Here is a 20,971-nt window from a genome sequence, read left to right on the forward strand (position 1 = left end):
TCATTTGTCCACAAAGTTTTATTAAGTCCACCAAGAATATGCAATCTTTGCAAGATTTTACGCTAAATTACAAAATGTCAGTTTAATATAAGAAAAACAACAAGACGTTCACAAAACAAACTATTTGTTGAAAATAAAAGTAAACAAATCTTTTTCATTTGTTCTTGAGAATAGGCCTACATGCGACAGCGAGTTATCCTCTCCTTCAGCCATTGTGGGTTAAAAAAGCGAGTAGATATACTTGGTTTTTCTGCTAAAGTTTCCGGGTCTGATCTGTTGTAGCTTGGTTGATTTGCATAGCGCTGCCTCCGCTGAGGGCTGAGGTAAAGTGAGTATCCAATCACAGGACGCGTACATGTCATGTTCAACGCGAGGCCCTCTAGCTGGCCTTACTGTGCCAACTCGTGATCTGATTGGCTATCGCAACTATATATCAACTACATGTGCCCGTTCATGTACAGCACACAGACGCCCTCACTGTTGATTCTGAAGGCGTCGGTCAGATTTCATACAGCCTGGCGACACAAGCTAGCTGAATTCTGATTGGATTAAAAACTCTGACCTAAAACTACAACAGTGAAAGGAGCATAACCAAATGGATATAATATAACATCAAGAAAACAGTATGTAGAATAATTATGTATATATTTAAAAAAATACTTTTTTAATGAAATTGACTTTTATTATAATTATGATAATGATGTCTGATTATGTTAGGCCAGCAGAGAAGGCCTTGCTGGCTCTGACGGCCCACCACTGTGTGTGTGTGTGTGTGCGTGTATATATATATATATATATATATATATATATATATATATATATATATATATATATATATATATATATATATATATATATATATATATATTCTTGTCTTGTGATTAATAGTTGTGTCTGATTAAGCATGCAAATACAGACATCCATCAATGATATCCTTTCAGTTTCAGGGTGAACAAATTCGCAGAATTTGCACAATTTTCTTTCACGAGGTAAAATTTCAGCCTATATACGTAGCTCTACATGCAAAATCCTACACCAGAAATCTCTTGAAAAGAAGTCAGCCCCTTTGGCAGTTGTAATCAGACATGGGAATATAAGATTCCGTGGGGCAGTGTGCTTCTTGCAATGATTCTAGTGGTGAAGGGCCACGGCTCTCTGCATCAGACGATCAGTCAGAGGGGAGTTTGGCTTTGTTGCTTCACGCTCCACCAAAAGACATCTATTGGAATTCAACACAACACCGTGTAGAGATGAACACAGATTGAGAGAGAATGCAAGCTGACATAAAACAGAATCATTAAGGACAGTAACATATAGCTCCGTAATGTTAAACTCTCCTGAGTGACTCCGATGCACATCAAAAGTCAGCAGATAACATCATGCGACAGGACCATCGTGTCATGGTTATGGTTTTGTTTCATAATATCCCTACATGATCTCGCAGCAGTCAGAGGGAAATAAAAACATGGCACACAGTTCTAAAAGAAGAAAGGAATCTGACATCCTATGTGGAACTCCCAACTGTGCATTACCTGCCAAGTCTCTGGTGGTGCTTATTCTCCGATTTCAAGGCCGCGTGAATAAGCAGTTGATTGAAGACATCTCTCTGCAAGCAACAGTGGACAAAGCCATTGGTAAACAAAAGAACTACTTCATTTCGAAATGACTTTCAACTGTTTGGAGTTACACGGAATGTATACTGTCGCACTTCTGGGGCACGGTGCGTGAAGTCCATCAGCATTCATCACAGAGATTCATTATTCATGTGTATGCACTGTGCTCTACAATTTAACACTAGATGTTGAAGTATAGTCATAGGCTGAAAAGCCGCAGCTCTTAGGCAGGGCATTCATTACCTCTGGCCCACTTTCATAACAACAAGGATTTGTTTTCACTCAAGAGACACAATTCCACATGATCACAGGCCTCAAGGCCAAATAAGTTTAGGAAGAAAATCATTATCCACGTCGTCGGGGTAGCGTGCTTTATTACCTGCGCATCACTGCCCCCTATCTGCACGACATTGTAGCGCAAAGGATAAAGCAACTCCACAGTTTGATCGTAGTTTCCTTCATCATATTCCATCAACGCTCGACACATGGGAACCCCGATGGATTCAGCCAGTTTGTGATGGTAGTTTTCACCCGGTGTCCTGCCAAGAGAAGGATCTTATTGATAATTTACACCAGAAGACTTGCAAATGTCACAGAACAGAATAGCACACTTCCATAAGCCAGCAGGTATCAAGTTAAAAAAAATATACAAGCCCATTTTCCCCTACCTTGCTGTGCCAAAGGTCACTAACAGTCCTGAGGCGAGACATTCGAATTTCACACTCAATATGTGCTTAACAATTTTGAAACCCACAGAGGTCGCTACTGTAGAGCAAAGTGCAAGAAAAAAAAATGAAGGCATCGTAAAAGTCTGAAAAGTGGATTTGAAAATGTATAATGATTGCTGTGGCTGCCTTTCACTCAGACTGGCATCAAATGACATTTAGATTTGTTTCACTTCTGCTCTTACCGTGAGCAGGCAGGTAGAGTATGAGAAACTAACGTACCAAACATGTTGATCTTACGTGCACATAAAATAATCTCTCGCCTTTGATGAAGTGATCATAATGATAATACTTGTCATTTTCCTTGGCAACCCATGACTTGTGGCCTCAGTTGTTTGAGGCAAAAGAGAAATAATACCATTTTTGCTATCTCAACCACATTGGTTTGCATTGTAACACAATACTTACAAAAGAAATGATTTAAAAATGACTACCACCAACCAAACATTTGGTGATGGTAATTAAAACTAATTTATACAACTGTTAGTTGTTTCATGGCAAAAAAGAGTATGACAGATGCAGTGTTTGCTTTAAGAATGCTAATAGAGAAGTACAGAGAAGGTCAGAAGGAATTGCATTGTGTCTTTGTAGATCTGGAGAAATCGTACGACAGGGTGCCCAGAGACGAGCTGTGGTATTGCACGAGGAAGTCTGGAGTGACAGAAAAGTATGTCAGAGCGGTGCAAGACATGTATCACGACTGTAAGACAGTTGTGAGGTGTGCTGTCGGTGTGACGGAGGAATTCAAGGTGGAGGTGGGACTTTCGACACACACACACACACACACACACACACACACACACACACACACACACAATACACACACACATAATACACACACACACACACACACACACACACACACACACACACACATATATATATATATATATATATATATATATATATATATATATATATATATATATATACACACACACACACACACACACACAACACACACACACACACACACACACACACACACACACACACACATATATATATATACCCGGACTATCGATATATCCGATCCTGCGGCATGTAAATTTTCTTTTTGCGTTTATAGAAATAGTATTGTAATAAGCAGTACTATCGATATAACGAGACTTTACTGTGTGTGTGTGTATGTGTGTGTGTGTGTGTATATATATATATATATATATATATATATATATATATATATATATATAAAAAAATAGTAGACACTAGTACTTAGCATCTTCATCTTTACTAAGTTCATCAAGTTGCTTGTTATGTAGCCACAAAGGGAGACAAGCCAGTGTCTTATTGTGCCGGTCCCAAGCCCAGATAAATACAAAGGGCTGTGTCAGGAAGGGAATCCGACATAAAAAAACTGAAGATGGAGGACACTGATTCGCTATGGCGACTCCTTGAAGGAAAATGCCGAAAGGATAAGAAGAAGATTGGAAGCACAAAATCATGTGGTTTGAGTTTTTATTCTGCTGTAAAAGACTGTGAAATGCACCTCACATGATTCCACAAAGATTAATACGTGTCTTGGGGCTATCTTGGATTATACGTATTTACAAATGGCGACTCGTAGCACCGTGTTATTGCAAAATTCGAATTTTGTTAAATTGCATAGGCGCATAACTGCATGATTGCAAAGCTTAAGTTTTCCTGCCATCCTTCTGAATGACTCAAGCAGAGTGGAGAGCATCCATCTCTCACCTAGGAATTGACGATGAATCTTTCAAGAGTTGCCACCCACTCAAACCCCATCAGAAGTAATTCCTGCGACTTATATAACAGTGAAACATAAGACAATTGAAAGAAGTGGTAGTAGAGAGCAGCTTTTTGTGGGTTTTCTGCAGAACAAAATGGGAAATGACTGTCTGTGGTCACACTGCCCGACCAGATTATAACCACAAAGCCCCAAGGGAGAAACAATTGCTGGACTCTGCTTTGTGAATTGGACTGCTGCTCTCAATTTTTACTGCGCACGCCCTTCATCCTACTCTCCACATCGCTCCTGTCTCAGTTTTACATAAGGCCCGCGTGGTTCTTATGTAAGGGTGATAGTGTCGAGGTAAGCGGGGGAGAGAGAAAATGGTGAGGAAATTACTTAGCCAATTCCTGGAGGCCTTCCAGCAGACGCTTGGAAGTGTCAGTCTCTTTTGCTCCCAGGGTCACCATGAGGATGTGGAGGTCATTAAAGAGAGTCACGTGGTCATCGGCGTGAGGCATGATGACCTGCAGCAGATTCCGGTATTGGTCCCTGACAAACACACCTAATAAGCATGCAAACATTGTTAACTAAGGTGACGTGACACCTGAAAACAAATAAAGTGGCACCTGGAGGCAATTTGTTGTCATAGTTTTACATGTGACGGTTGCAAATTTTAATCTCGTGTCAACCTGATGTGATCAAATATTACTCATAATGTGAATTTAACAGAGTTAAAAGGCATGACTGCAAAAATTATCATGAGCATTTCTGAATAAATGAATTTTTGAAATGAAGATCGATTACCGAGTGGCATGTCTCTTACCCTCCATCTCCAGTCTGCTGAGCAGGGAGCTGGCGTCGACCAGGTCCAACATGGATCCCGTGGCTTTACAGTGTTTGATTACCTTTCAGAGAGAGGGTTCACCTTTACTTGAAGACTCAAACACGGAACGGATTTGACACAATAGCATAGAAGGAGCAATAGAATGAAGTCATGAGTGTCAGGCTGTCAGCTCATAGTACCTACTGTTGTTTTCAAACCTATCACAACATGAAGTAACATGGTGAAATGTTCTTGTTCTTTCAGTGACAGGACTGCAAACAGTGTGGCATTTGTATCCTCTATACTCTGAATGGTGGCATGAAATAATCATCATCCGGGGTAGATGATATATGGATGACAGTCAGATCCGTATCCCCATAAGCAAATAGGATGCTTTATTCTTTCAGACTGGTTTTTGGCATTGGATTTCCTTGATTTAATTGAAAAGTAAACACAAGGTGTTTGGTCGTGGTGGCCATCGTATATCCCACCCCGTTGACATGGGCACCACTTGCATCTTATCTAAAGGCAACTGTCTTGAACTTCGGCTACAAACTGGACTGGCAAATCAGTGCTGTTGTTCAATCCCTTACTGCTCGCCTGCACTTGGAAATATGTGGTTTATTCCAGAATTGGAGCACATCTTCAGTTTGGGAAACAATCAACTTTCACTTTTCTGAATTCATGCTACCTATTCATTAATAATAAACACAAATATAATAATAAACACACTCTATTTGATGTTAACAGGTACAGTAATCACCGTAACAGGGTAATGGACAAATGTTAGCTTTTACTCAGGAGTAGAAGCTTTTCAGCCATCTGATACTTCTGAACAAGAGAACAAACGTTCGTAATTAAGTTGAGAAATATATACTTTGTTAGTATCTTATTCTGATCACATGCCTAACAGGGCGAGAAGGAGGCAATCAATCATGGCTAACTATTAAAATAGAAGAGAGGATGTGTCTTTCTATCCATTCTTTTGCAAAATTGTTTGATGATAAGTCCAGCGTATCACTTGATTGACTGATTTTCTGTTCTTCTACGATGTTAAAAATGTTATGGTGACAGTGTTGCATGCATATTGCGGGACACACACTCTGAATAAGTATTATTCAAAGAAACTATGTTTATGAAAACAAATGTTCCCACGGTTCCGAGAGAGAGTAAATAAACAAATATTTAAACAATAAAATTTAAATATGTTGAGTCTTCTATTTGGCATTCAATTTGATCATGGGGCGAGGTGGTGGAGTTGTGTCAATGAAAGAATGGCACTTCAGGGTGTACGACGTAACCGTTTAGTATTTTTAAAACTATTTTCAACCATTCTTTTCTCTTATTCTTTTATATTGGTCTTAGGACAAGTGAATTTACTCAGAAACTGCATGTTCTAGTATTTTGTAGTTACATCATTTAAAATGTGTTTCCTTCAATTCTGAAATGATGCAAAAATCCATGCCTTGCATCATGGTGAAAAACAAACACTAAAAACGTATGGTTTGACACTGTCAGAGAGGTATTGCAATGACAATAGAATTATAATTGTGAGTAAAACTGCCCTACCTGACACTGTCATTTCTCATACATGTATATCCTGATGACTTAACTTATCACAAATGAGGGTGTAAAATTATCATCTGGTATAATGGGATATGCAAGCAGAATGCATTCACATAACACATCTGCTCAAGAATGGAATGGAAATAACTTACCTGAGAATCGAATATTTGCAGTGCAGCCTCATATTGCGCCTGTGGAGAGCGACGTGACAATGACAAATTGAAATAATGTCAGACTTGAGAGGTGCTTGCTTGGGAAAACTGCACAGTGCAGATGCAAGCACAAATTAATCTTGCAATACAAATAACTGTGGACTTTGAATTACCCCAGAGAAAACGTCACAAATACAAATTCCAAAAACAATTGGGCTGCCAACTTTGCACTTCACTGAGAAGACTCATTATACATTAATCTTTACCTTCTCAATGAAGTACAGCGCCCAGTGCCAATAGTTGTGAGTGGCTAGCATATCGGATACCTGCAATGACAGAAAACTAATGCAAGAGACATTTCCGGAGGCTGTTTCATTCAATGGATGAGAACAGAACGGGACAAGCTTACTCGAACATGATTCATCAGAAGAATGCATTGCCTAGGAAGTCACTGTTTATACCTGCCAGTCTTTCTCCCTCGCTTCCATGAACTTCAAGCCTTTGTCCACCATCGCTGTCATCTCATAGACATGGGCAACAGAGTGGACTGACCATGTGTCATTAGGAGCCAGTGCCAGGGCCTTCACGTGAAGAAAGGAACAATGGGTGATAAACGCAGATCCCTGGCACCCATCTAGAATAGATCATAACTCAGCTAATGCTGTGGTTCTTAACGTTTGGGGGTCACCTTTACCTTCCAAGCTCTATCCAGCTCCTCTCTGAACCCTTGGTATTTCTCAATTTTCTCATGTTCCTTCTTTCTGATGTTTCCATCACTCTGGACCGCTACATTCACGACAACGGCTTTCCTTTCCCTTTTATCTATGACCACGATATCTGGTTGGTTGGCCATTACCATCTTGTCAGTCTGTATCTGGAAGTCCCACAGGATCTTTGCTCGGTCATTCTCTACTACCTTGGGAGGTGTTTCCCATTTTGACCTTGGGGTTTCCAGTCCATACTGCATCTTACACCCTGCAGTTATATATATATATATATATATATATATATATATATATATATACACAGTAAAGTCTCGTTATATCAATATTCAAGGGAGTCCGAAAAAATATCGATATAACCGGGACTATCGATATATCCGACCCTGTTTGCATGTAATTTTCTCCGTGCGTGCATAGAAATAGTATCGATATAACCGGGACTATCGATATATCCGATATCGATATAACGAGACTTTACTGTGTGTGTGTGTGTGTGTGTGTGTGTGTGTGTGTGTGTATATATATATATATATATATATATATATATATATATATATATATATATATATATATATATATATATATACATTAACATTGAGAGTTGAACTGGTGTAAAATGTATCGTTTAACAAAAAATTGGTGAACTACAGTATTTGTAGAACTGGTCTCTAGGCTGATCACCTTATCGGGGGCTACTAATTCATTCGCCTGGGTTTGACTGACTGGTATTTATACGCATTTAGGTCAAATATTATATATATATATATATATATATATATATATATATATATATATATATATATAATATAGTTTGGTTTGTTTGGATGTTTTTGTTCTTCAAACAGTTTGCTCAATCAGCATGCTCGAACAACCTTCAATCTTAAACCGTACTTTACGTACCGCATTACTTGAAAGATTCAAGAGTGCGACTCCTGAGACCAGAATGAGCGGCTTATTAATGAACATCAAGTATGAATTAATTGTGAATAGGCACACTCGACAGATAGGCAGTCTGCATCCGTGAAATAAATCATCAGAGAAAATAGGAAGACAGTCTTACCTCCATCCCTATTTTCTCAGCTTGGTCATAGAAGTGCGTCTCCATCAGACCAAAAGAATACAATCCTTTCAGATAGCTGAACATATCAATAAAGAGAAAAGTTCCATTTATCATTTCATTATTTTACTTTCTAAGATAAAGATTATGACATTAGAGAATTAATGACACATTTGAAATCTGTCAACACTGACCCTCATTAGAAAGCACTCAATGAATAAAATATCTGTACGTGTCAATGTTTTGTGTAACAATGGAGTAAGTAGACCAGTGATAATTTCAGCTTGAGGGTGCATACAATTGATTGAGATAATGTCCCATGGTTGAAAAGCACAGGAGTTGGAAAAACAGGTATTGATTTATTGTCATACTGTGACGTACTGTGACATCCTGCAAACATATGGCTGTTGACATTATTCAAACTAGCAACTCACAGTTTTGTTCAAATACACTTGCTACAGGCCGTGGCCACATCTTTTCCCCCTGCCGTACCCCAGATAACCTCGTATTCCAACTTTAAAAGGTAAAAGATAATTACGTTCTCTTACAAAAAGCCTGTTAGTTAGATAGATGTAGCACTTCCCTTGGTCAAGGAAAATCTTCCAATCAACACAATGGTCTTGTTTCACAAAGCCTACATTGATGAGGAGCATGAAGAAAGGAGATGGCTGAGAACACGTAACATGTAACAGCTTGACTATTATGAACGGAAACATCAGAAGGGAGAAGCAACCACATTTTTATTTATTTAGTTTTTAATTTGCTTTAACTTGGGCAAATATTACCTGAATGTTTTAACATGGGGAAATATTTGACTAAAATCCCACAAAGCCTTATTTGACCTCTTCTCCAACCACCTCATCTGTCATGCATTGGAGCTCTTACTTTGCTCTAGACAAACCATGGGTGACAAATTGTATGTGACGGCCAGCCAATGAATGAGTATTGCATTGGCCTCAGCTACCACCACCATCTCTTGTTAATTTCCCTTCACAATCAAAAGGTTTCTTGCACAGATGAATAATAATTTTCGAATGCACATATTTCACAGTACCTAGACAAAGGGGTATGAGGCTTCCAATGGGGCAGTACTCGAGCAACCGAATCCCTCATCTGGATTTGAGCTCCCATATAGAAATAGCTATCATGGGCAAACTTGAGGGCGAGCAAGTCTGTGGGATGCTCAACCAGGATGTCATCCCAAACATCCGTGGCTTTGGGGAAATTCCTACAACAAACATGAGTCAGTAAAATGGTAGGCAGCAGTTTTGTTCTTAAAAAAAATAACAATAAAAATCAGCCCTGCCACCCTCCCTTACCCCCAGCATGATAATTGGCTCAAGAATTGAAATATTGGAGGTGCATTTAAAACAAAAATAATTTGGGATTTGCTTTATCTGTTACAACGTATCATGCTATGATATACTATACTGCTTGTAAAATCACAGCTGATTTGACAACAGAAAAAAATATATTGTGTGACAGTTTCAATCAAAATACAATTTCTATGAATGATGTTGAAAACAAGGCCATAAAAGAAACCTGTTGATTCATTTGAACAAGTAGCGCTTATGTGATCAAGTAGAGCCTATGGGGAATTCCCCACAGGTTAAGAACCACTTAGTAGAAAGTATGATGAAAAAAAAAGACCAGTTTGCACAGGACGCCCACATAAATATTAGCAGTTTAGTCACTAAGAAACAAGCCAGCAGCCTTCGGATGAAAGCAGCAATCAATATTTTCCGATTAACAGGCAGCAATGATGTTCACGGCATATGTATGATTGCTACATAGAAATTAGTTGTTGAAATTATAAGACGTGTTCTTAATAGTTCACTGTGTAATTTTATTGCACGTGTTGTGCAGTTGAATCACATAGTTTGAACGCAATGAATGTTGAATTCTTCTGTTATATTAAATTCCTATGTAATTATCGCTGTGAGTATACGTGCTTTACATGTGGCAACTTAAAAAGCAATGAAAAAAAATATTGCCAGTCTGTGAACAGCACGTAATAGTTTCAACCGGTCCGTGACACGAAATAAGGACGGGGACCACTGATTGCATTGACTAAATCAAAAACACTATGAAAAACATCGCATATATATATATATATATATATATATATATATATATATATATATATATATATATATATATATATATATATATATATGTGTGTGTGTGTATGAGCGCGGAAATGTGTTATACGGTGAGTGTATATATATCACACACACACACACACACACACACACTGTACACACGCACACGGGCACACACACACGCAGTAATGATTTTAACTGGTTTAAATACAATTTGATTTGATTTAGTTAGTTGATACAGTTTTTGTTCAGATTTTTTTCTAGAAATGTTTGCAACACCTTCAGGTGGAAAAAAATATTCATTTGCCATTTGTAAAGCTATTTTGCTGGTTTGCTGCTGATCTCTATCTAAGTGTGTTGGTTTACTGAGAGCAAAAATGCCCTGTCTTTCTCATGAAGACTCTCACTTAATCTTGGAAACCTTTTTTGAAGAGATGGAGTCGCTGTTTTTTTTTTAGTTATAATAAAACTTTACTGACTTTATACTGTTTGAGTATATTGAACCTGGTTCAGAGTCGGCAGTTCCATTGTATTGTTTCTATTGTGGAAGTTTAACCACAACACATTTTTTGGCATCGTACAGAATTCCTAGATCCTCAAACTGCCAGCCTGATCCTCCTCTCCTGACTTGTCGAAAGCTCACCCATGTGACAACCACTCCAAGGCCTTGACGTGGAGCTTCTCCCTCGGCGTGAGATTTTGACTGTCAGCAAGCTCCAGCGTTTTCTTCACAGCGCTGGCCAGACGTTGGTTCAGGCGGGGGGATGTTGCTGTTCCCAGCAACTCTAAACCCGTGCTCACCACATGGCCCATCACTGCCAGGAGAATTCATGATATAAATCATTGCTTATTGTCGTTTTTCACTGCAAATTGAAGACGAGAAGGGGCTTTACTGTTGAAACTAGGTCTCTCGAAACTCTTCTGGTGTTTTCTGTTTCGGTTGTTTTCATTCTCATTAGAGCTCAGAAAAAAACATGCTTGTGCTGTAATATTCAAACAGTTCCTACATTAAAAAATATAAATGTTCCAAACAAAAGCAAACCCCAAATTTTAATGAAGTAAAACTATGAGAAATCAGAGAGACATTTCAAAAAGACAGGAAAGAGGTCACCTACTATTTTAATATTCCATATATATATATCTTTTGCACCTGAAACCCACTTGTTTAACTCTGGCGCAAAGTGTAGACTAACAGTGTGCATGGGTGGAGTTTTTATTCTTCTGATATTTTTCCACACTTTGCACAATGAGAACGAGGCGTCAAGGGATGTATGCGCCGTTGAGGGATGGAACGCAGCAGACACCCGGCCAATGGAAGTGGCTCGATTCAGTCATTCCAATTAAAATCTTGGTGCTGGAAGCACATAAATGCTTGAAATGGTGAAAGCAGAAACTGAATTGCTTGGGTCTGACAGATAAGATTGCCGCACACGCAAAATTGCAGCGGATTCCAGGCAAGATGCAAATATCTGCCCTTGCAAATTAAAGAGTCCTGCCACGTGACCAATTCCCCAAAGTTTTGCTGTGTAGTACGGGGGTGCTTTTAACTGTTTCACTGCCATTCCCAATTTTTTTCGTAAGTTGAAAAGCATGACATGGAGCGCCATTCCTGAGTCTAAGGTTTCTTACGCTGCATTGAATGTTTATGTGGTCCCAAAACTCAATATTGTGTAGGTCCTGCTATTTGAGTGAAAATGACAAAAACCCTGGCAATGGAGTGGACATATTTTTCCACATCATCTGACAGTGAATGAGTTAAAATGCCTCGGAAAAGGCATCTAAAATTGACCTGCCCCTGAATGTAAACGACGATGCGGCCATTTTTAAGAGCTGTTTACATTCTGTGACAAAAAATGTTCATGTGCGTCAAGACGCAGCAGCTCCGTGCCCCGTAATGCTCAATGAGATGAGACAGGAGCCCAAACACTGTAAACTAGACTTGTCTCCACCGGAAAATGAAGTTGCGCTCATTTTAACTATGAGCACATGGCACCTTTGAATGAAAATGTGGGCCATAATGACCTTCATAAATGTTAGTTTTAGCAGCACAGCAAGTAGTATTTGATCAAAATATCTGTTTTAAGATTTTCATTAAATTCATCTGGTATACCTACCAAAATCTGGATCAGCCTCCTTGATTCGAGTAATGCATCCCTCAATTCCTCCAATATTGTCATAGTTGCGCCATGTCACATACTAAGGAGAAAAATAAAATTGATATGATGAAAAAAAAACAATGCAATTTTGTCACCTTTGCTACCAGTGTAAAAAGGAGTTCACTTCAATCATTGTATATTATCTGTGTGAATGATCTACCTGATGGAGAATAGCGTCATAAAGTTTGCACGCCTCATTACTGCTGGTGGAGAATGGAAGACCTTCAGCCCTCCAAGCCTAGGGAAGGAAAAAAGTGCCTAGTCAGTTCTGGCCAAACAATAAATTGTACCAAAGTCCTACTTTTAAACACAGGACACACTGTAATGACAAGCCGTTCAGAATTCATGTTTGTGCTGCCAATCACTACCGTTGACCACTTTCTCAGATTTAGTATTGTTTTATTGCATTGTTTCAATTTCAGTGTCGGATAAACAATGAGGCAATATAGACAAAAGGCTAAGGGTAACTGGTGAGCCCACAGCAGGCCGGAGGAATACTGTATATCTTCAATGAGTCATGATATTGAAAATAATTCTTACAATTAACTATTGAAACTGAAAAGCTAAAGTAGGTTCTGGTGGAAAGCAACAGTTAAATAATATTGCTATAAATGATAACACCTTGGCCACAAATACACCACAACACGATTAAGTTTGCGTCCATTCATTGTTTTCAATAAAAATCACAAATGACAGAGCCAACTGTCAGAAAATGCATTGGAATTTCACAAACTGACATCCTGAATTACAAGATGTACATTATTAATTTTGTTAATTTTGCCATTCAATAAACACACACACACGCACGCACGCACACACACACACGCACTTTGATTGGTTTGGTTTTTTTTGCCCATATATTCTGTGCACACAAAAATCACTTGGAATCAGAAAATGTGTTTTGAATCAACCATACTTAATTAAATCAAGTTGAATAATATCACATCAAGTGTATTGAGTCACTTATTGAATTGTCCTTTTTTGAAACATACTCACCAAGTACAAATGGGCAGTTATGTAAAAGGTCTGTATGCAAAAATTCTATCTAATCTAAATCTAAAATGACCTCAGCACACAGAAAAAAAATGTTTTACGATGTTTAATTCAGCAACGTGGGAGAAAGTAGAGGTGTTCACATATGTTTTGCTGCTGATTGATTTTCTTGGCGCGACTTACATATGGAAAACGTTTTGAATTACCCCATTCATTGGGGGTCTGCCTCGGCACTTGTAAATGAAATGTATTATTATTATTATACTCCAGTGCGCTTGATACACCAGAAAATACAATAGTTACTTATTGATTAAAACAAAACAAATTGATACAATTGAAAACTCAAGTTCACAATTTATTGATCGAAAAAATACATGAAGTTTTTGAGGAGATCAAAAGTCCCTCCCTCTGGACTGTTTCTTTAACTGAGGCAAGGAAGGCCTGCAGTTCATTAGATTTCCACGTGACATTTAGAATGAACCATTGCTGTGCTCTTGGGGTAATTTCTGCAGGAGTGGTGCCCACTGCTGGGAAGCTTCACCGCTGTTTCATGTTTTCTCCATTTGTGGATAATGGAGTTCAAAAATCTTCGGGATGGCATTGAAACATGTTATGGACTGATTGATGTAAATTTGCTGATTTCTTCATATTTGTTTTTTTAGGGGGGTGGGGGGTGGGGGACATTTTCCCAACAGCTTTTTGGCTGACTTCCAATTCATCAGATGTCTGTGTAAGCTCTCAGTCGTACAGGAGTGGTCCATCGATGAGAATGTTTCTTCAGCTGTCATCTGTACAAATGTGAAGGATCACATTTGTACAGATGACGGCTGAAGAAACCTTCTCATCAATTCATCAGATGGGCTATATGGTCATGATTTCTTGATTTGTGGGGTCTGGAGGTAATCATCCTTGTTTGTGGTCAGTGAAAAGGAATTCAGCGAGGTCAAATTGTCTTTGCACCGAATGTTTGGAGTCAGGACTTTTTTTTTCAGTTTTTTTTTTGTCTCAGGAAAATTATAGAAACAGTAGATCACTGGAATTCCCTTTGGATGCTTTCTGCTATTACTGATATGTATTTTGTATTTTAAATTGTAAACAAAAAAACCAAACATGTTTATGCATGCTTAGTGAACCCTGTGCATATTTTATCTTAGTCATTGGTATTACTTAAACTATATAAATTTCAAGTTTTATTTAGATTGACACTTAAATGACATTTGACTATTCAATACATCCATGTGCAACACGTCAAAATTGCCACACGACAAACACGGCCCAGAGCATACGCCCGTGAATTTTTACCACCCGCGAAAAAAAACACCAAACATTTTTCGACCCGTTTAAAAATGACAACTTTTGCAACACTTACCGCACAGTCTCTGTAGCTCAGAGGATCCATTTTATGGATACCGTATGGATGCAAAGTATAACAACAAAAGCGCCAGGTTTGACTATAGTACTTCGCACGTCTTCCCGGAGTCAAGTTCGGGAACAAAGACGCGCAGCGGAAAACTTTGCGGAAGCCCAAATCATTCAATGTAAAATGAGCAAAAGAACCTCCCACCGGACACTATACAATGTATAGTGTCCGGGTCCGGTCGTATACGTATAGTATACAGTGTATTAGGTACTCTGCACTGGTACTCTGCACTGAGAGGGATCTAAATGTTCTCATCCAGTGACTGTAAACTGTCCTTAAGAGTTTTTAAAGCCGCTTAGAAATACAAGGTATTATTATTATTATTATTATTATTATTATTATTATTATTATTATTATTATTATTATTATTATTATTATAACAGAGGTAATTATTTTGTTAAAGGCTTTATATATACTATTAAACGAAACAGAACAACAAAAATCGACTATAAATGCTAAAAGAAAATTGAGAGTTGTGATATACATGGTGATCTTGTTCTTTTCCTTTCGGCTTTTCCCTTCAGGGGTCGCCACAGCGAATCGGTGTCCTCCATCTAACCTGGTTTTGTGCATCCTCTTCTCTCACACCAGCTACCTTCATGTCCTCTTTGACCACATCCAGAAACCTCCTCTTCGGTCTTCCTCTCGGACTCCTGCCTGGCAGTTCAAAGCGCAGAATCCTTCTCCCGATATAGTCACTCTCCTCTGGACATGTCCAAACCATCTCAGTCTGGCCTCTCTGACTTTCTCTTCAAAGCCTCTCCAAAGCCTCGAATGCACAGGTGTCAAAGTCAAGGCCCGGGGGACAAATCCGGCCCGCCACATCATTTTTTTTTTCTGCCCGGGAAAGAAAATCAAACTTGTGAAATTCCATGATGCTTACTAAAATCCTAACCAAAATTTCCTATTTTTGGATGTAAACCACAATAACAGTCATCATTCTTGACTTCAGATTGGAAAACTAGTTATTCACTAATTTGTTGTGCGCTGTATATGTAATATGTGGAGGGGATTAAAATTCTAATGGCTTCCCCAAATTCATAACGGCCTTCGAGAGGAAACCATAACTACAATGTGGCCCGTGGAAAAAAATGACTTTGACACCCCTGCTCTAATGTGACTTGTCCCTCTGATATACTCATACATGGTAATTTTACATTTGTGAATACATTATTTTTTACTCAACTGTGTTCCAACTACAAATGTTTTACAAATGCAGACAAGCATTTAATCTCCATTGGAGTTTTTAATCCATCCTTGTGAAGTGTTTTAAAATTATTACGTCTCCGTGCTAGATGTAATAATTTCAAAAAACTTCACAAGGATATCCCTACTGTCCAGACAAGTAGGGATATATATACAGGGCCTAAACTACCAGTAAGACTTTAGTTTGCTGACAAAGTTTCTTGGATAAGAAGCGAAACGTCCGACACCTTCAAAGAAGTACAGATGACGGCTGAAGAAACCTTTTCATCGATGGACCACTACTGTACGACTGAGTGTTTACACAGACGGACTTCACAAGGATAGATTCAAAACTCCAATGGAGATTAAATGCTTGTCTGCTGCCAAGATAACACCATCCATCATTACATGCTAAATTGATATCTGGATAGTATTCCAGCAACATCCTACCAAACAAACCTATTTGGTTTTACATGCCAAGTAATTGGCATATTTTAGCAATTCCACAGTTACAACAGTTCTGTGTCCTTGAGAGTTTTGAAAGGCGCTTATAAATGAAATATATTATTATTAACAGTTCTATCTTATGAGAACTAAATAAAAGCCACATTTAAATTGTATTAACACTGAAGTTTATCGACAGATTAAAAGGCAATTGCAGTCAAACTATGCGTAGTCATAAACTATGCGTAGTCATAAACTCCACACGGCCGATTACTTAAATGGCCTCAAGCCCTTAAACAGAACAATCAGTCCAGAGAATGGCAAAATATAACTTTCTCTGAATATTTTCCTGTCACATCGAAACCACAAGTGGCCCTTTTGTGAAAAAAAACCTGTAGTTTTATTGCTGTTTGCAGCATACATCCAATACACACAGGCAGCTACAGAAAGCATTTACATAAATCGTGTCAACAGAAGTTTAAAAATCTGAATTATTATTCTTTACATATAATACAATTGTCACACGTTAATAAATATCAGTACAATCATGTCACACTTATCAAACTCATAATATTCACACAAAGAATTGTGTCACTTTCAACTCATAGTACATACATATGACGCTCTATGTGCTGTTAAAAATGACCAAAATGCGTCATTGATATAATTTGCATGACTCCAGAACCTCAAACAAAATTTATATTTTGTACGGTCCTGAAAAAAAAATCCAACCAAACAGAAACCTAGGCTTCAGAACGGAATTTAAAAAGGCATCTGTATGTTTGAACACTGCCACTTGATGAATTGTGTAGATCTCCTCACTTGTACGGAAAATACAAACACATGATATGGAATAATATTTGTAAACATTGTGATATACCGTAAATTTCATGTCAAGAATTGGGCCCTTCACTGTTGATGACATCAAACGCTTGTGTTTTCCCATGACATTTTATAAGGTATGTAGGAATAAATTCAAATGTGTAACAACATGATATCCCTGTAACAATCCTATCGTTCATTTTGAATCTAGTTCTAAACTTTTTCAAAGTTAGTGAGGAGTATGAAAGCCTCTCCCAGCTGGCTGGACAAGCTAAAATGGCTGTACTGATCAATTGTAAAATGATAAAATCACTTTGGATCATGTGAGAAAAATAGTTTATCGACAGTGCCACTAGAGAAAATATTTTGCTAATCATTTGAGGTGCAATATGTTTAGTAGGATAATCGCAGGGACAAGGGTTTTACTAAATTAGAAAGAAAAAAAAAATATATATATATATATGGTAATGGCCAACCAACCAGATATCGTGGTCATAGATAAAGGGGAAAGGAAAGCCGTTGTCGTGGATGTAGCGGTCCCGAGTGATGGGAACATCAGAAAGAAGGAACATGAGAAAATGGAGAAATACCAAGGGCTCAGAGAGGAGCTGGAGAGAGCCTGGAAGGTAAAGGTGACAGTCGTGCCTGTGGTGGTCGGAGCACTTGGGGCAGTGACCCCCAAACTCGACGAGTGGTTGCAACAGATCCCGGGAACAACATCGGATATCTCGGTCCAGAAAAGCGCAGTGCTGGGAACAGCACGGATACTGCGCAGAACCCTCAAGCTTCCTGGCCTCTGGTAGAGGACCCGAGCTGAAATGGGGACAGACACCACCCACGGTGGGTGAGACGAGGATTTTTTTTTTTTTTATATAACATGGACGTTGGCACGAGAGTATCCTCCTGAAAATCCTGTTGAATAATTGAATACAATTGAGAAAAATTATAATCTATTGAATATTTACTTAGTAATGATTAGTAAATTGGGTTTCCTTGTTACAGAGACGCCCTGTCGCACGAAGCTGCAAACACTTGTGACTTGCGGAGAAGGTAGCAAAACCAAAATGTGCATTTACATCATGGTTATACAAGGTCACCAATTAGACACCCAAACAACACACCAATTAGACACCTAAGAGTTTATGTGTTTTTCTTTCGCAATTCTGAACTTGTTCCAAATTCCCTTGGGACAAAGGAAACTGCAGTGAACGTCTCACACACACACACACGCGCACACACACGCACGCACACACACACACACACACACACGCACGCACGCACGCACGCACACACACACATTATAACAAACTAGTTAAACACTTGCCCGATGTTCATTTTGGACTCCCAGCGATGTGAATGTGCTAACCTAAACTGTTTAAAATCCCCCTGTCCAATATTGCATTACTATGTCAGGATTTTATTTTAAACCATAGATAGTGGGAGTCAAAGAATATGTGCGGAACATGAACGATAATCACAAGGATATTTTGAAAGTCAAGAGGCAGTCCCATAGCGCAATTTAATCGACTGGCTAAGCATGGAATATTTATACATTTGTACCAGCACAAACTTTGCTATTTTGTCCACTACTACATATAAAATGTAAATATAGTCTGGGTATGGTGTAAAACACAATATTTGTACACCGTATAGACTGCAGTTTAAATGTGAATGTCTGTCCGGCAACTGTTGCAAACAGGTAGGTCATTTTTTTTCATGTGTGTATGTTTTTATGTACCCTCCCATACCCAAATTGATTGTAACACTGTCTTGAGGAATCAAACAAGGCCAAACTTTAAAGAGGTACGCAGTTGCTTGGACTGAATTTTAGATGCAACACAAGAGAGGTAAATTTAGGTTACGTATACTGTCCGAATTTCAACATTATTGTCTTGAATGTTGGTATCTTGATTTTGATATGATATGATGTGTATATAGTTTTTCTGATCCTCTAATCCGCCGAAATGTCACGGGGGTGCTGGTGCCTGTCCCAGCTGTCTTCAGGCTGTCGGCGGGGGACACCGTGAATCGCTTGTCAGCCAATTGCTGGGCACACAGAAAAGAATAATCATTGACGCACACCCACAGCTAGGGTTAATTTGGAGTGTTCAATCAGCCTGCCATGCATGATTTTTTTTTTTTTTTTTTCAGTGAATGAAGCTCCGTCTGCATTTGGGCACATACATACGGACACTCAAAAGCTTTGATGTAAGTTTACAGACTAACTAATCCACCAATCAAGGAGGTAGCGTATTTGAAGGACTCTTTGTGTGGACCCACAAAACACAACGTTAAAAGTACAGAAACATATGTGGCTCTTTTGGAAGAAATCAGCATGTCAGTGCAGAGGAAGGCAGATTCAGGAGCCTTCCTTTTCTGTTCTTGCTAAATACAGGAGGAGGATCTTGTTATACAGTAAAACAGTCCTGCATCTACATGTATTTACAGAACACATTTTTGTACACTTCCTTTACATCAGCAGGGTCAGATTGCAATATTCCCTTTCGATTTTTCTGGATCAAACAAGTTTTGAATGTTCCCAAAAGGTGCCAGCACATCAAGGCTGCAATGATAAATTGCACATCTTCCTACCCACGGTGATAGTACAAACCTGAAAAGTGATTAACTCAAACTGCCTGTGGGCTGAAGATGTGTAAACACTGCGCTGCTTCCAGTAATCTTAATACAGTAATAGCCAAGTCTGCGCGCGTGTTTGTGTTCGTTGGGAATCGTTACACATTCACTGCTGCAGGTGTGACAGACTCAAGACGGAACTGCCTTTTTTCCCCATGTTTGATGCACGACGCTGATCAAAAAAATGCTCAGACCCTTGAGCTAATTTTAAATCGGAGCAAAGACTCTTGTTAAACCCAATTCAGGTTGAAGCCTTTAGAGAGCATGACAGCCTCAAGGTCCTTGTCTTCCTCTTTCTCTCGAAGCCTCTGCTCCTCCAGTAGTGCGACCAGGGCATCACGCTGCTCCACAACGTCAAGCATTTCATTTAGAATCAGCTTTTCCTGTGCGAGCTCTTTCTCAGCCTTGAGGTGGTCTGCAAAAGAGCAAGACAAATGAGCGATCACACAGAAAATGGAAAAGGCGTATAGCCTCAACATAAAACTACTACAACTCGGGCAGGGGTGTCGACTCCATTGGGGCTAAGTTTCTCAAAACTCTAAATTTCCAAGGTGAATGTATTCAACACATATTACCAGAGAGAATAGTGGTATTACAAGGTACACTACCCCAGCATTGTTAACCATCCCCATGCTATGAGAAAACTAGATAACCAATGAAACAAAGACCTGGTGATAAACCCAATACTTAAAATGATACTGTACATATTTAACCATTAACACAAAGGAAGTGCCATTTTGGGCCACAGCGATATAAATGTTCTGAGTCTTTCATTACAATATCGCTAACTATTCAGTCAATAACGATTATTATTGATTTATTTTCCTAATCATGAGAAAAATAAAATGGTTTAAAGAGACCCAC

At 38.8% G+C, this 20,971-nt stretch overlaps 2 protein-coding genes across 5 annotated transcripts in view; both read right to left on the minus strand.

Annotated features, from left to right (window-relative positions):
- Window positions 1-16,160, minus strand: ttc38 (tetratricopeptide repeat domain 38). 4 transcript variants are annotated; one of them, XM_088997149.1, is made up of 15 exons: window positions 15,582-16,160; window positions 12,770-12,847; window positions 12,568-12,649; window positions 11,097-11,268; window positions 9,406-9,579; window positions 8,355-8,430; window positions 7,267-7,446; window positions 7,034-7,153; window positions 6,839-6,898; window positions 6,573-6,611; window positions 4,855-4,936; window positions 4,428-4,593; window positions 1,993-2,152; window positions 1,533-1,606; window positions 1-1,219 (listed from the first exon to the last, which is right to left on the minus strand). In XM_088997149.1, exons 1-15 carry the CDS (start codon window positions 15,744-15,746, stop codon window positions 1,132-1,134), a joined length of 1,716 nt encoding a protein of 571 aa, XP_088853275.1. In that variant the 5' UTR covers window positions 15,747-16,160; the 3' UTR covers window positions 1-1,131. The 4 variants fall into 4 exon arrangements, with proteins under 4 accessions (XP_088853275.1, XP_088853277.1, XP_088853278.1 ...); XM_088997151.1 differs by lacking the exon at window positions 15,582-16,160 and adding an exon at window positions 14,972-15,161; XM_088997152.1 differs by lacking the exon at window positions 7,267-7,446 and having other exon boundaries at window positions 15,582-16,126.
- Window positions 16,161-17,027: 867 nt separating this feature from the next.
- mical3a (microtubule associated monooxygenase, calponin and LIM domain containing 3a) overlaps window positions 17,028-20,971 on the minus strand; it is an 86,682-nt gene continuing 82,738 nt past the window's right edge. The window contains exon 50 of the mRNA XM_088997154.1: window positions 17,028-20,522. Coding sequence (XP_088853280.1) covers window positions 20,338-20,522 — 185 coding nt within the window. The 3' untranslated portion in view covers window positions 17,028-20,337. The remainder of the gene's footprint in view (window positions 20,523-20,971) is intronic.

Source organism: Hippocampus bargibanti, linkage group LG05, assembly GCF_051943395.1.
Source record: "Hippocampus bargibanti isolate YZ-2025 linkage group LG05, ASM5194339v1, whole genome shotgun sequence".
In the NCBI taxonomy this organism is placed as follows: domain Eukaryota; kingdom Metazoa; phylum Chordata; class Actinopteri; order Syngnathiformes; family Syngnathidae; genus Hippocampus; species Hippocampus bargibanti.

Bases quoted from the DNA above. Each gene is read 5' to 3' on its own strand.
- ttc38 (XM_088997149.1), bottom strand. From the start codon at position 15,746: ATGGTTTGGACATGTCCAGAGGAGAGTGACTATATCGGGAGAAGGATT. The intron at 9,580-11,096 runs GTGAGCTTTCGA...TGTTTGTTGTAG, and splicing joins TTGGAGTGGTTGTCACATGG to GAATTTCCCCAAAGCCACGG. The intron at 6,612-6,838 runs GTAAAGATTAAT...CGCTCTCCACAG, and splicing joins CGCTGTACTTCATTGAGAAG to GCGCAATATGAGGCTGCACT.